This window comes from Synchiropus splendidus, chromosome 1 (genome assembly GCF_027744825.2).
Source record: "Synchiropus splendidus isolate RoL2022-P1 chromosome 1, RoL_Sspl_1.0, whole genome shotgun sequence".
NCBI lineage: Eukaryota > Metazoa > Chordata > Actinopteri > Syngnathiformes > Callionymidae > Synchiropus > Synchiropus splendidus.
The window spans coordinates 70,362,917-70,378,780 of record NC_071334.1 but is presented as its reverse complement, the minus strand read 5'-3'; the positions used below and the strand labels follow the sequence as shown (position 1 = coordinate 70,378,780).

At 47.6% G+C, this 15,864-nt stretch overlaps 3 protein-coding genes across 3 annotated transcripts in view; all 3 read right to left on the bottom strand.

Annotated features, from left to right (window-relative positions):
• LOC128768112 (protein NLRC3-like) overlaps positions 1-15,864 on the bottom strand; it is a 45,142-nt gene that overhangs the window by 16,649 nt on the left and 12,629 nt on the right. The window lies entirely within an intron of this gene.
• LOC128758939 (hereditary hemochromatosis protein homolog) lies at positions 6,509-9,643 on the bottom strand. The gene is made up of 2 exons (XM_053865450.1): positions 9,535-9,643; positions 6,509-8,837 (listed from the first exon to the last, which is right to left on the bottom strand). The coding sequence occupies exons 1-2, from the start codon at positions 9,596-9,598 to the stop codon at positions 7,816-7,818; spliced, it is 1,086 nt and encodes a 361-aa protein (XP_053721425.1). The 5' UTR covers positions 9,599-9,643; the 3' UTR covers positions 6,509-7,815.
• Positions 13,030-15,805, bottom strand: LOC128758945 (ribonuclease inhibitor-like). The gene is made up of 3 exons (XM_053865462.1): positions 14,868-15,805; positions 14,596-14,769; positions 13,030-14,270 (listed from the first exon to the last, which is right to left on the bottom strand). The coding sequence occupies exons 1-3, from the start codon at positions 14,936-14,938 to the stop codon at positions 14,234-14,236; spliced, it is 282 nt and encodes a 93-aa protein (XP_053721437.1). The 5' UTR covers positions 14,939-15,805; the 3' UTR covers positions 13,030-14,233.

The window sequence follows — 15,864 nt, the reverse complement described above, 5'->3', positions numbered from 1 at the left end:
GAGGAAGTGGCAACCTTGACAGTCCATCAGCATTTGCATGTAAAGAACCCTTCCTGTATTCGATGGTGTAATCATGCGCTGACAGGAGAAGTGCCCATCGCTGCATCCTAGCCGCAGCCATTGATGGTGTACTTTTCAGTGGGCTCAAGATGGAGGTCAGTGGACGATGGTCAGTGAGCAGCGTGAACTTGTTACCATAGAGATACTGGTGGAACTTGCGTACTCCAAAGACTATCGCCAAGGCCTCTCTCTCTATCTGAGCATAATTTTGCTCTGCTTTGCTTAGAGTTCGGGATGCATATGCTATGGGTCTTTCAGCACCACCAGGCATGATGTGTGAAAGCGCTGCCCCGACCCCGTAGGGTGAAGCATCACAGGCCAAACGAAGAGGAAGCCCTGAGGTGTAGTGGGTCAGCACTTCTTGTGACACTAGTAGTGTTTTTGCTTTCTGGAATGCTGACTCACAGGCAGGTGTCCACTGCCACTTCTTCTCTTTGTTCAGCAGTTCATTTAATGGTTGCAAGACAGTAGCTAGGTCAGGAATGAAACGACCATAATAGTTTAACATTCCCAGGAATGAACATAGCTGGGTGACATCACCAGGTGCTGGTGCTTCCACAATAGCACGTACCTTATCTGGAGATTTGTGGAGACCAGCAGCATCAATGATATGGCCCAGGTATTCCACGGACTTCTGGAAAAACATGCACTTCTCACGCTTGAGGTGCAGGTCATAGTCCTCTAGCCTGCCCAGGACTGCATCCAGTGTTTTCAGATGTGTCTGCTTATCAGGACCACTGATGAGGATGTCGTCCAGATAACAGTGAGTATAATATGGCAGTCCACGTAGCACTTGGTCCATGGCTTTCTGGAACAAGGCAGGCGATGACGCTACACTGAATGGCAACCGGTTAAACCTGAATAGTCCTTTCTGTGTAGAGATTGTCAACAGCTTTTTAGACTCCTCTTCCACCTCCATCTGTAGATATGCATTTGACAGATCCAATTTGCTGAAATGTTGACCTCCTGATAGTGATGCAAAAGAGGTCCTCAATGCGTGGAATGGGGTATTTATCAACACAGAGGGCCGGGTTGATGGTGACTTTGAAATCCCCACAAAGTCTCACTGTACCATCTTTTTTGCTGACTGGCACCACTGGTGTTCCCCAGTCACTACGCTCCACTGGTGAAATCACTCCCAGGTCCGTTAAACCTTTCAGCTCTGCTTCTACTCGCGGTCGAAGAGCATAAGGCACGTTTCGTGGAGGACAGGATTTTGGTATACTGTCAGGTCTCAAGGTCAGTCGGGCTTGAATTCCTTTCATGGTGCCTAGCTGTTGAGAGAAAACAGCTGAGTGTCTCTTTAACACTGTCTCCAAGTTTTCTTTTTCTACTGGCTCTGTGGCTCTGTTTCCAGTTCAGCTTAATTACTCTCAGCCACTCTGCCAAACAATGGAGGTGCATCCACTTTCACTACATACAAAGGCAGTTTAGCCTGTTGTTTATTTAACTTGACTTGCACTTTGATGACCCCTTCTGGGGCCAGTGGTTCTCCCGTGTATGTCTTTAATATGGCATCTGTAGGTTGTCGAGGCAGCTTACTCAGAGTGCTTTTGTGTAATTCCAAGGGAATCAATGACACTGCAGCTCCTGTATCCAACTCCATCTCCGTTTTCTTTCCATGAATTTCAGGCAACACAGATATGCGTGAATATCTGCCTTTCTGAGGCAAAGAATATAGCCCCAACTCACAGTCTGTGTCAGATTTTGTGTCTTCACTTTCACTATTGCCTTCTCTGGTCTCTACATGACATATTCTTTTCTTTTTATCTTTTGCACTGTGTTTCTTTCTATTACCTCTCTGTTCCAGTCTTGGTGGTTTCCTTTCTTTGGCTTGGTTACTTTTGTCTTGACTCCTGCACATGCGTTTGGTGTGGCCTTTCCTCCCACACTGATGGCAATCGTGATCCTTACACCAGCAGTCCTCTTCTGAGTGATGCATTTTCCCACGGCGGCGGCATCTTTCACCTCTCTGTGCCAACACGGCGTTCACTTTGAGCGAGCTGCTTAATTGCTGGATGTCGCGCGCAGCCGTCTCAGCCGACACTGCGTAATCCACTGCTTTCTGAAAGGTGAGGTCTTTCTCCGTTAAAAGACGCTTCTGCACGGTGTCACACTTCAATCCGCACACGAATCTGTCTCGTAGTGCCTCTTCCAGATAAGCACCAAATTCACAATGTTCTGACAATCCTTTTAGTACAGCCACATACTGTGCCACAGTTTCCTCTTCACCCTGGTTCCGCTTGTGGAATCGGAATCTTTCCGCTATAATGAGCGGTCTCGGAGCAAAATGAGTGCGCAAAACATCCACAACATTGTCATAGTCTCGTTCCCCGGCTTGTCAGGAGCAACCAAACTGCAGAGAAGTCCATAAGTCTTTGCCCCCAGCACACTGAACAGCATCGGCAATCTCTTCGCGGACCGGATCTCATTAGCCAGGACGTAACGTTCAAAACGTTCAATATACGTTGTCCACGGTTCTCGGGTTTCATCGAAAGGATCCATGTTTCCAATCATTCCCGCCATTGTGCGTCTTTCGGTGGGCTCCACGGACTCAGCATGGCGTCCATTAATCCCATACACAACAACCATCATCATTTTCTGGGATTTCCTCCCGCACTTTTATTGGCACATGCGCAACTCAGTACACACCAATAAGATGGATACCACAGCGCCATCTCCTGGCCAGAGCTCACGATCAACACTCACAACACACCGGCAAATAACGTGACTTTGTCACTGACTCAACACCCCCACTCAAAGACATGCTCATAAGTCTGATGATCAATCGACAAATAAACGAATTTAAGGAAAACTACACCGCCTTATGTTCTGAAAATAGTTTTTGAATCATTCAAGTTTTCCTTTTGTCAATGCTTTGTTCAGAACATCAGCTGTCACATCAGATGTGGGACAATATACAGTAGATATTTAGCCCTCACTCTGAGCTGATCGCACCAAATGATATGTGGTATCAATGAGCTTGCTTCTTAGTCTGCAAACAGGATTTTCAGATGGAGCTATTGCCCCCTGGTTCTCCCCATGTGGCTTCACAGGAACATGCTGGTGATCCTGATCCAGCCCTCTCAACAACTGCTCACGATACAAACTCTCCTGAGTAGTTGCAGCCAGTTCACATGTTGATAGCACCCAGGACCACGATCAGTTCAACTGAAACAACATCCTGTTGTGCTCCTCCTGTCATTCAGATCCTTCAAGTTGAAGTTGCTCACTTTTCTTGAAATGTAACTCTCGGTCAGCTGTGCTCTTTAAATATCTCAGGACATGTGTCGCAGCTGCCCAGTGTTGTTGTTTTGCTTGTGCTAAATGTTCTTATAGAGGACTTACGATCCAACACAAATCAGGCCTGGTACATCTCATGATCTAGATCAAACGTCCAATTAACTTGCTGGATTCTGTTGCATTCACGCCTTCGTCTTCATTTGCAAAACTCAGCTTTTGCTCAAAAGGAGTCGATCTTGATCTGCATTCTATCATGTCGTACCTTTCCAACAACTTTTTTATTTGACGTTTGTGGTTCGTTTTGATTTTCCCCTCACTTTGTGAAAACTCAATGTCCAACAAATGTTTTAGTTCTCCACGATCTTTCATCTCAAACTTTCTATTCAGCGCTTGATTCACATCAGAAAGTGAGTCATAGTTATTCACCGCTATGATCAGGTCATCTACCCATATCAACAGGACTATTTTCTCATTTTTGTGATTGACTTCTGTATCCACAGTGACCAGCATCATCTTGTGTGAAGCCACTTTTCTCAAGACTGTCATGTTGTAACTTATTCAGTTTGTTTTAGTCCATACAATGACATGTTTAGTTTGCACACAAAGTGCTGGTCAGACTCTGAATCAACGGCAAAACCTTCTGTGTGGACCTCAGTCTATTGGGGCCTTGAGCTTTGCTGTTTTCACATCCATTTCATGTGACATTAAATCTTCATGTACTGCTATTTGAACAAGTGTTTGTAATGAAGACATATTTGCAGTTTGAGTAAAGGTTTCTTTGTAGTCGACTGCTTCCACCTGAGCAGACCCTTTTGCCACATACCTGACTTTATACAAGTCTGATCCACCTGTGTTTTCTTCTACTGAGTAAATCCAACGACCCCCCACTGCTTTCTCATTCTGTGGCAGTGAAGTCAGTGTGAAGGGATTGTTTTCTTTAAGTGACTTCATTTGACTTCTCATTGCATTTTGCCGTCTTCTGGATTCTTTGGAATCCATGGCTTCTTTACATGTTTTGGGAACACCACAAACAGCTCTGTAAAAACAATCCACATTTCCATCCTCATCACACTCATCACTTGACACTGATAATCCTGTAAATATTCTGGAGGCTTCCTTTGTCTGACAGGGAAGTGTTTTGTATCAACTCCCTGCTTTTCTTGTTTGCTCTCGGTTTGTACCTGACTGACATCTGTAACTGCCTCATCGTGAGGTGTTATTTTTCATCTTTGTTGAAACAGTTTATTCACTGATATCAACAACATCGGTGTCTGTCTGGGTGATACATTTGACCAACCAGTGTTTTCGTACTTTCCCTGTCTCAGGACAAAACACTTCTGCAGTAAGCTGGACTATATTTATCATGCCCGACGTAATATCCTTTTTCACACCGAGGCTCCAACTACTTTTTGTCACGCTTATAGGCGCAGCATGCAGAGCCAAATATTCTCATGTTGGACACGTTGGGTGATCTACCAGTGAAAACATGTGTCCAGAGTCTGTCCAAGACGCCTACTGTTACATCTGTTAGGGATCTGTGCTGCTGCCTGGACGGCATCTGTCCATAACTGCTTTGGGAGGTTACGTTCCAGTAGCACGCACCTGGGCATTTCAAATAATGTCCTCCGACCTCTTCCTGCTGTCCTGTTTTGGTGGGGTGAATAGGGTGCATTTGTTTCATGCCTGATCCTGTTTCTTCTAAGAAGAGACTGACCGTCATGCCCAATGAATTCCGTCCCATTGTCGGATGCATTTAATGCTTCCATAAGGTGCTACGTCGGCTCTACACTCCTCTGTAGCCTTGACAGTATCACTCTTTGTTTTGATGAAGTCGGGAAAAATCATTCCACTATGATCATCAGTACATGTTAAATGGCGTATTTATACCCGACTTCATCTGTTGGCTCTATTGGGCCACACACACCAGTCTGGACAAGTTCCAGTATTACTCTGGCCTTAGCGTCTGTCTGTCTGTTTTAACGTTGTGTGAACTTGCCTTGAGTGCATACCTCACACTGGAAGTTGAGTTTGTCACGTTGACCCAGGATTTTCATGCCTTCAACCACGCACTCTAATTTGGACACATCATCAAAAGTACAATGGCCCAGTATTGTGTGCCACGTTTGGATATCAAAGCCACCATTGCATTCTCCATTAGCAACATGTTCCGTGGTACTCAAATAATAGAGCCGACCACACACACTGATCTTGAATTTTGTGCCGTTGTGGTGAATCAGCCAAGCGTCTCCACCTTTACAACTGAACTCTGCACAGCTTGCTGTCGCTGCTCTGACAGAAAACATGTTCCAGGGGAAAAGACGGGATGTGGAGCTCCTTTTTCAGCCTTATTCAAAGTGCTCGCCCCTCACTGTTGAGTCAACACACTTCAGCATCTCCCCTCATCTTAGCCATTGCGGTTGCTTTGGTCCCAGCAGCCAGTTCAACCTCACCTTTCATGATATGACTGTCACTCACCTTGAGGGAGAACGATGCTCCCGCGCTGCCACCAACGTCCTCGCCTCCTCTGTCTTCCTCCATCATGTTCACGCGGTCACGGCCTCGTCTCCGCCCTCTGTCACCAAAAGAGGAGCCAAGAAACTCTGCCATTAGGGTCCTACAGTCAGTCACTGTGTTGGATACTACACGCTGAGGAAGCTCCCTCTTCACCACATTTCAACAGAATACAGTAGAGAAAACACCTACCCGCATCACTCGCACAACACCGAGACGTTGACAGAGACATGACAGAGTCTACGGAGGAGACTTTGCTCGGAGCAGCTCAGCTCCGGTCAGCATCACGGTGGAGCAGGTGGGCGGGGCTACGGAAAGTTCTGTGGGCCATGGGCAGGGTTGCCAGGTTGGGTGGTCTTCCGCTCAAGCCCGCTTCTGTAGAACACATATACGGCTGGACAAAATCGCGCTGTGCGGATTCATAACATTTGGGCTGTTTTCCCCAACTTCCAGCAGGTGTTTCGTGATTGGTTAATCAGCTGTCACTCTGAAATGTTATTGGTCAATTTACAGTGAACCAATCAGTGGAGCAACTTCAACCAAAGTACGTTAAGAGAAGTTAGATTGATTTTTTTCCTTTTTTTTTTTTTTTTTACAAAAAATATACATAAACATATCAAACAAAACCGTATATTAATATAATATGAAGTATAACATAAGTGAAATAGCTGAGAAAAAACGAAGCAAAAATAAATAAATAAATAAAACAGAGTATGACAAAACACAAGGGGTTATGGTGTGTGTTTATGAAAAAAAATGTGTAGAAATATATATTTTTATAAATAAAATAAAAAGTTGAAAGCAAGCATTAATGATCTTACATGTCTTCTGTTTAGTTGAATGTTTTATGGAATTGAAGAATTGTTGAGTCTCAATGAAAAATCCAAGTGAGGAGGGTTTTTTTTTCCTGCTGAATTTAGATTCATGAATGTGGAATTTGGCGAGAATTATTATATGGTTCACAATCAGATATTCTGGCAGTAAATGGTCATGCCAGACAAACACAAGATGTTTCCAAAACATTTGAAAATCAATCATTATTTTGTCGTCGATGAAATCACAAAGCTGCTGCCAGAAGCTCTTGACAGCAGAGCAAAGCCAGATGAGATGTCCAGGTGACTCAGATGAAGATTCACAAAAATGACAGGTGGTATCAATATGTTTTTGAAAACAATCTTTACCAAAGTCTTTGCTTGGATATATTTTCTGAAGACGTTTGAAAGAGACTTGTCTCACTGTGTTGTTTCTCAATGAGGCAACAGTCAGACCTTCTTCCATTGTTCGTCCTCAAACTGTCTCCAATAACAGACAATGTGTGGCGAGCTTCAGATGTCTCTCTGAAATAAACCACCATCTGATTTGTTGATCTTTGAATAGTTTTTTAAACAAGTCCTACCAGCAAATGTATTCAATGGGGGTACTATCTTCCCTGCAGCAATTCTTGTTGATGTTTAAGTAACGTGCACATCCTGGGAGATATAGCACCAAATGACCAAAGTGGCAGGAAGACACTCTTTTGTTTTACTCAAATATCCTTGTTATTCCAGGTAACTTAACTATGTGATGAGTGACTTCTTCAAATATATATAATGTAGCCGGATTTTCCAAATGAAATTGAAAATGATTTTATCAGTTTCTTTCAGAAGCTCATTGTCAAGATGAAGGGTGAATGCAGCATGAACCAGTGGAGAGACGCCCTCTGCCTTGGTCAGTAGAACTCTTCCCCTCAGTGAGAGAGCTCTGTAACAAGCCATTCACTTCATTGTTTTCCTGCCTTTTGAATAAGAAGCTCAAAGTTCTCATTGTTTGAGCCTTAATAATGTATTTACTTTAATGTAATTACTTTATTATGTATATCACCTTTCTGCCGAGGTCACAGTATAAAGCGACATGAAGAAACACACTGAGATGATGGTTCTGAACTCTGCTCCACATTTACAGCAACAGACTTCCCCTCCTGGACCAAGCTGGAAGAGAGGAAACGCTGCTTTGGGACCATGTTTAAAAGACTTGTAATGTCTCACGGCCACCAGGGGGCGCTTCACAGCCGCTGAGTTTCACTCTCTGCCTCCACTGAGTCTCTGTGAGCTCCTGAGATTTGCCACACTTGGCCAGGGCCAGAAGCAGGAGCAGCAGCAGAAGCAGAGCCACCAGGACGAGCGGCGAGACCAAGTGTGCCCGGTGGGAGTGGTAGGACTCGGCCCTCCAGCTCACCTGCAGTCGGTTGTCCAGGCTCAGGTGAGCGGCAGTGCAGGTGTAGTTGTGTTTCTGCTGCAGCTCTTGCTCTGTCAGCACCAGCATCTTCCTCACCTGGTAGAGGCCGTTGGCGTTGGGCAGCAGCAGACCAGCGCTCAGCTGATCCTCCTCCACCTGCCGTCCGTCCCGGAGCAGGGTCAGGTTGATGTGGCGAGGGTAGAAGTCTGTGGCCAGACAGGTGAGCAGAGCTCCACCCTTCCCCTGTCTGGAGAAGACGCGGAGTCTTGGCCGGACTCGACGGTTCAGCAGCTTCTTCTTCTGCTCCAGCAGCTGCTTCAGGACTGCCTCACATGTCGGGAGGTAGAAATGATGATAGAGGGTTTGGACGAAGTGCCACCTCGCTGCAGTCCACCAGCCCTGCAAGGCATCTCTGACTGTGCAGGAGAAGTGGGTGGTGTTGTACATCCGGCTGTCAGAGTCCTGACCGTCAAAACCATCACGTGACATGACGACGGTCGGCTGTCCGTCCTGGATCTCACAGCCTGCGATTCTCTGCTGGACGTGGAGACCTTCGGTCTGGTTGAAGCGGTGCTTGGAGAACCTCAGTCTGTCTCTCATGTTTAAGATCATGTCATGAGCGATCCTCATGGCGTTCTGACCCAGGTCCAGTGGAGTCCTGTCCCTGCTGCTGGTGACCAGGTGGTCCAGTGTGGAGTCGTAGTACGCCACCTGGAGGTCGTCCAGCATCAGGATGCAGCTGAACTCTGGCAGCTGTGAGGGTCCTGAGATACTGGTTCCCAAAACCCACAGTGAGTGTCGTCCTGCACCTGCAGACAGCAGAGGATTGTGGGTAACCAGGCTGGTCAGCATGACCTCAGGCTCCACAAGGGTTCTGACTGGAATGGTGTCAGCTGGTTCTGGATCAAAGTGTTGACCTCATAAAGGACTCATGAAGGATTATTGGTGATGAACTGAAGCATCAATGATGTCTCAGCCTGCTCCCTCCCACCCTCAGCTCCCACCAACCTATCACCAAAACACATGTTTAATGTTCCAGATCAGCTCAGCGGGGGAAGGTTGGTCATTGTCAAAAACAAAATATAGAATGTGTAATTACAGTGTGAAGGTGATGGGTCATGATGATGAAACCTGAGGGAAAGGGACCTTTAAGAGGATAAACCCTCTTGTCTTCTCTTGAAATGATTCCACACAAACCTTCCTTCAGAGTTGAAGTTATCTACACAGATGTGCTCACCAACTGCAGTTCATAGCTGAACTCTTCAGGTCAGAGCCTGTTGGATCAACATGTGACGTCACATCAAACATGAGATCGACCTCAAACACCTGATAACCAAACCACGCCTGGAGATCAAGACATTGTGTAAGAACCGTCTCCCCCTGCTGGTGGACCCTGGCCACTGCAGACCCTCAACTCGAGAAACTCACTTCCAAAAACTCATGTCAGCAAGACAAACAGCCGTGTTTCTTCATCAGCGATGTGGATGGTCACGTGATGAGTCTCACCTGAACTGGTCACCTGCTGGATGGAAGCGCTGAGCAACATCAGCTGGAGCCAGAAGGTCCACATGGTGGTCCAGACCTGCTGACGCACTTACTCTCCCAGGACTTTCTGTTTCTCCTTCTCCAGCTAAGACGGGTCGGGAATGTGACCCGGCAGGTTCTCTGTGACGTGTCTTTGTGACGTGTCTCTCTGACAAGTCTCTCTGTCTCTCTTCTCTCACTGCTACTGAGTCAGCAGGAGCAGAAGTGAACCTGGGACCAACCATCTGGCCAAATGAAGCGTCAAACTTCCTCAGAACCCTGTTGATCTCCCGTTAAAAAGGCCTGATGGAGTGAACACGGTTAAAATGAACCCAGTTTTGGGGCGAAGCACCAGAAAAGGAAGAGCAGGAAAAGGTGAGAAGTAATAATGACAGTAGTAATACTGCGTTAGAAGTAGCAAAAGAAGTAAAGCATCGCGTGAGACATGAAGGTAGCAACATGGGAACAAAGTAGAGTTCATTAAAGGATGCTAGTGGCGTTAGCTTCTGCGGTGAAACAAGACTCCTAGCTTCAGAGAAGATGACTCCCCAACATCTCTGGCAGCTTAAGTCAGGTTCATGGTTCCATGACTTTGTCAGCAGCGATACATGAAGCTAGCTGAGGGTGGAAATGCCACCAGAGCCTCGCAGGTCTGTTTCTCACTCTTCAGTCTGAGTGCATGGCAGAGAGCAGGACTGTGTTTACATGGGCACATGTGTGAATGCAGCATGAATTTTAGTGTTGGAGTGAAGAGAATTGATTTTTTGACTGAAGCGGAGGTGATTTTCTGGTGCAGCTTCGTGTCTGAACCTCTGGGAGGAGGAAAGAATGTCTGGTGCTCTGTGGCTCGGCCTGCAGGTTGCCATCTCTGTCAGGTGAGACGGAGCTCAGGTCATGACCCTGTCAACATGGCAAAGAAAAGACCTGGAGACACGCAAGGAAAACGGCAACGTTGCATATGTGAAGGTTGCCACTGCACTGAAGCCAAGAGGCAAGCACCTCAAGTGTTGACACAGAGCTGAAAGGGGTGAACTTGGGCGGCAGCATCTTGCTCGAGGAGCAGGTGGCTGTTGCAAAGAACCCTGTTGAAGAAAAATCTGCCTGCAGACAGCTGAGGACTGTGGGTAACCAGCCTGGTCATCATGACCTGAGGCTCTACAAGGGTTCGAACTGGACTGGTGTCAGCTGGTTCTGGATCACAGTTTTAACCTCATGAAGGACTCAGCCATCAACTGCTCCAAATTCTCCTCCTCCTCATATGTCCGTTACTTAACTCTCTCCCCTGCTGGTGGACCCTGGCCACTGCAGACCCTCAACTTGAGAAGCAACACAAACAGCTGTGATGAGTCTCATCTGAACTAGTCACCTGCTGGACATCAGCTGGAGCCAGAAGGTCCACGTTCTCTCAGAGGACTCAAAGGAAACAAAGAAGAAACATGATGTGGGGGTCCACCAAGGAAGCGCTGCTGGATGCTCAGTGGCCCTGAGACTCACAATGGTCCTGTCATCTGGAGGATCTGCTGCTCCTCTGCCACAGACACACAGTTCATCTCACTCTCGGCTGATGAGACACTTACAGGTTAAAGCCCCTCATTGAACACGAGATGGAGAAACCAGGTGATTCAGCCATTCACCAGCAGCAACAGGACTGAGGCTGGAGATGGACAGACAGTCTGAACTGAAGAGAGTCTCTGGGTCTCCACCAATGTCCACCAGCTCAGGACCATGTTTTGTCCTGCAGCCAGACCCCAACACACTGAGGCACCATCTCCATGGAGCTGCATATTTTCTGATGGGATGTGAACAGCTGGTGACATGGTGAGTTTACAGATTCATCCATTCATCTCACACATGGAAACACTATCTCTCCAGCTCCTTCGATCGTGGCAGGACCGGCTGCTGGGCGTGTCTCATTGTTGGATGTCTGTTTCCGTGAGGAGGAGCAGCAGAACACAGTTGGAAGACTGAAACATGGAGACCAGACGTGAGTGGCCCAGAGGTCAGTGACATTCTAGCTGTCCACTCAAGAACTGGGACTGTAGCAGAGTTGTGGGTGTATCCTTGATCTGAGGGATGAATGAGAGCGGACGAGCTCTCTGCTGTTGTGTCTTTTGTCTTGACAAAACACTGTCCTTGTGGAGACCATATGCCACTGTGGGGCCCTCATTGTTAATTCGACACCTATGTTTTTGTTGTTTTGTTATGAAGGGGTGTATGATTCAGGTCACCTGACTGTGGCCCCGCCCCTCCTGTCTGAGTATCACCTGGAGAATATCAAGTCGGAGCGATAAAAGCCGTCAGACTGTAGACGCTCATTCAGAACTGTCGGGAGAACCAGAGACCTCTGAGCACTCTGGTTAATCCCACTCAGCCTTCACCCTCCTCGTAGGCTTGCGGCCGTTCAGGTCCAGGACCCGGCGGTCTCCAGGTGACTCGGATTTCCACTGAGGAGATCCCGAAGGCCTCCATGTCGGTGGGCGGCTCACGTGGCTCTGCACACAAACAGCAGTGAAAGATGCGGGTGCGATTCCGAGCGCGCGCCTGGCAGAGTGGATGATGACGGCTCGGCTGAAGGGTCCGTCGCCCTTGTTGTTATAAACCCCCACTTTCACTTGGAACGGTGTGAGCGGCGGGAAGGTTTCGTCTCTGTACTTGTACGTCGTGGAGTCCGCCGAGGTCACCATCTTCTCCTTCCAGCCGCGGCTGCCGTTGGCTCGAAACGCGACGATGTAGCCGAAGCCCTCGCCGTTCAGGAACTCCTCAGAAAGCGGCTGTCGGGGGGGAGAGACACAAGCGTCAGCCTCCGCTCACAGTGAAGCAGGCACTTCACTACTTCAGACACTAAAGACACTACAACAATACTTTGTCGATGGTCAGAACAGCCAATCGGCACAAGCCCCTCCCCTCAACGCACCTGAAGGCCTAAAGATAACCTGTAGTTATCGTGAATGCTCGCAGAGCCCCTGAGTTAGGGGCGACAAAGTCAGAGCCGAGTCGTATCACTTGCCCACAAATCGGGCTCAAAGAACCAGCCCCTCATCTGAGATGAGCCCCATGGTGAAGCTTCACAGACTGGTGGCTGGAGGTGCAGCAGTTGGTGAACAGGGAGAAGAGCCATTGACGCCGGTGCCGGTCGCTGGCTCCCTCGTAACCATGGCAACCGTCACAAGACACGCTCCCCTCCTTCGGACCCAGGTGGCTCGGACCAGCTCCATCCAGCCCTGGAGAAGATGGTACTTTCCAGCCTCCTCCATCTGACCATGGACCCTCCAACAAGTTCCATGTCTGCTGTGGCCTCCAGTGTCTGCTTCACTCCCGCCATTCTCACTCCAAATGTAACTTCTCTCTTTGTCACGCACACTCACTCAGCATCCTCCATCTGTGAATAACTTCTTTATTATTTGCACAAGCAATTCCAACTATATTAATATTGTATCATTGTGGGAATCATGATCATATTGCATAGCTTCCCACCCAAAAAAGGCCAGGAAATGGGCAACAACAAGAGGAATCATCTACGTCGCTCCAAACCAAGGGGAGTCGACACCAGATCAGGAATGTGGCGCCATGGCAACGGGGACCCCAAGAGCCCAGGACCCCTGAGTGGAGACTGCAGACCAAGATGAAGTGAAGTGTGTCATGAAAGAGTCAGAGCCAGAGACGATGAGTCTTGGTCTCAGTCTCCACCACTGGAGCTGAGGCTGTGGAGCCAGAGCTCTGGCAGGGTCACTAGACTCCTCTGGCAGGGAAGACTTTCTTTCTCATTTGAACTGCTGGGTTTCTGGTCCACACTCTCGCGAGCAAACGGATGATACATTAGAGGTGTATATTCCTCCAACTTTAAAGCAGGTTCCTCCGTCTCTACCTGCAGTGCAGCAAATCCAAAACAGGTTCTTCCACTGTGGAAGAGTTGAGTCCAAAACGAGGCAAAGTGAGCCGTGACAGAGCTTGTTGAAAGACCTGCAGACATCAAATGGCAGGTTGATCTTCCCACACCATATCAGGAGGCCGTGGTTGGAGGTCTCAGCTGGTGACCTCATCACACCATTTCTCCATAGCTTCTCACTGAGTCACTGCTGACTTCTAAAAGACATTGTTCAGGTACATGGTCTTGTGTTTGGAACTACCTTGGTGAGAAGAAGAAGATCACATGGTGAGTCAAACAGCCCTGTTCCTACTGAGTCATGAGCATCTGTCGGTTTGCATTCAGAGGAAGATCATTTCAGCCAGTGACATGTGATGAACAAAGTCCACGTGTCCAAAACACAGGCTCCTCAAGTGTCCACATCAAAGGGCTCATATCAGGGTTCAAGTCATGGACACGACTGAAGGCTTCAGAGAGGAAGTGGCATGAAGGAGTCATGGAAAACAAGAGCAAAAGCTGGACATCTGAGCTGTTTGGGGCGTTGAAGAGAGAAGCGTTTCCACAGATGAAGAGCTTCTGTGAGGGTGGAGGCTTCTTCTCTGACTGCTGTTGAGGACTCTTTCTCTGTGCTGCTCTCCACTGAGACTCAGAAGAGCTGGAAACTCTCCATGATGACGGCAGCGGCTGCTGAGACTCGGAGTCAGTCTTGACCAATGAAAGAGATGAAGGTCAAAGTTCATCACCACTGCTGCTCTGTCAGAGACTTGTGAGTCCAGCAGTTCTCATGGATCAAACACTCACTCACACTTCTTCAGGTCAGATCTCTAACCACAGTGGTCCACAGGGTTCCAGCCTGGAGGAAGAAAGAGAGAGAAGGATGAGAGCAGCTCCATGTGACTTCAGATGTTTCAGGACTATGATCTCCTGCTGCTCAGTGGACGGCTCTTTCATGACTGTGTTGATGACAACAAAGATGGATCTCTAAACAGCTGCTCAGTCTCCACTGTCTCCTTGGTGCTTCCACTGGTGTCCAGCAGGAGAACATGTCATGTGCTCAGTTCAGATGAAGAGTCTGAGCAGCGTCACACACCCACATCCTCTCTGTCTGCTCCTGGATCACATGTTCAGTCTGAAGCTCTTTGGAGCTCAGTCAGTCACTTCTGCTGCTCTGTCCATACCTGAGAGTCTCCAGCCTCCAGTCTGGACTCTCCAGTCCAGCAGACAGCAGCTCCAGTCCTGCTCCTCCTGGATGGTTGGAGCTCAGGTCCAGCTCTCTCAGGTGGGAGGGGTTAGAGGTCAGAGCTGAGGCCAGAGAAGCACAGCCTCTCTCTGAGATCCTACACCGTCTCAGACTGTAATGAAGGAGAAACAGTGTTTTAGAGAATCATGAGAGCAGAAGAACCGTCCAGTTGTGGAGCAGAACTGAAGAGAGGAGATGATGTGTTCTGACCTGAGAGTCTCCAGGTGACAGTGAGGACTCTTCAGTCCAGCAGACAGCAGCTCCACTCCTGCATCCTTCATGCCCCTGTTGTAGCTCAGGTGCAGGTGTGTCAGACTAGAGGACGGAGAGCTGAGGACTGAGGACAGAAGGGAACCACTTCTCTCTGACAGTTCACAGCTGCTCAGGCTGTGAAAGAGACGAGTGTCATCAACAAGTGAGACTTTTTCAATCCTCTATTGTGACAAGACTTTAAAGACTTGATGTGAGGAGCCACTGAACTCTTTCCATTCAGAAGATCATCATCACATTATGGTTGGAATATTTGAAGCACTTTTATATCAGTCAGGATCAACCTGATCAAACATGTCTGAAACACTGCGACTGTTGTGAGGCCAGTGTTTTGGCTCTATTATTGGTCAAAAGAGCAACAAGAGAACAGAAACATGGAGATGAAGACAAAACACTTCAAAGTCAAACTCAGTGGACCCAACAGAGAAAGGAGCTCCGATGAAAAAAGGTGTGATTCTGCTCCAATATTATGAACATGAGCTGCAGAGATGATGATTCTATTGGAGCTGATGAACATTGTCCTCAATATCTTCAACATCAATCCATAAATCCAGTGGAGGAATGTGTGAAGCAGAAATGGAGACTTGAGAGAAACAAAGTCAGACTGTAGTAAAGTAGTAAACACCTGGAGAAGAAGAGAAAACCCAGTGTTTTCTCAGCAACATGACAAACATCAATCAACATGATGGACAAGAAACAGCCACTAAACTGTCCATGTTGGTTCAGAAAGACTTGAGAAAAGTGGATCACTTCTTTTGAAAAATCAGGAAACTCATTGGTTTGAGAGAAAAAGGAGAGAAAATAAAAAGAAAAAGAGGAAGTGGATTTCTGAGCCAAAGATGAAGTGAAATCTAGAAATGGAGCTGTAACATCAGAAGAATCACTGACGTGTCTCTGAATGTGTCTCCAGATCAATAAATACTGATCAACATGTCTG

Bases quoted from the DNA above. Each gene is read 5' to 3' on its own strand.
- LOC128758939 (XM_053865450.1), bottom strand. From the start codon at position 9,598: ATGTGGACCTTCTGGCTCCAGCTGATGTTGCTCAGCGCTTCCATCCAG. The intron at 8,838-9,534 runs GTGAGACTCATC...TGCTGTCTGCAG, and splicing joins CCAGCAGGTGACCAGTTCAG to GTGCAGGACGACACTCACTG.
- LOC128758945 (XM_053865462.1), bottom strand. From the start codon at position 14,938: ATGAAGGATGCAGGAGTGGAGCTGCTGTCTGCTGGACTGAAGAGTCCT. The intron at 14,770-14,867 runs GTCAGAACACAT...CCTTCATTACAG, and splicing joins TGTCACCTGGAGACTCTCAG to TCTGAGACGGTGTAGGATCT. The intron at 14,271-14,595 runs GTATGGACAGAG...TTCTTCCTCCAG, and splicing joins TGGAGGCTGGAGACTCTCAG to GCTGGAACCCTGTGGACCAC.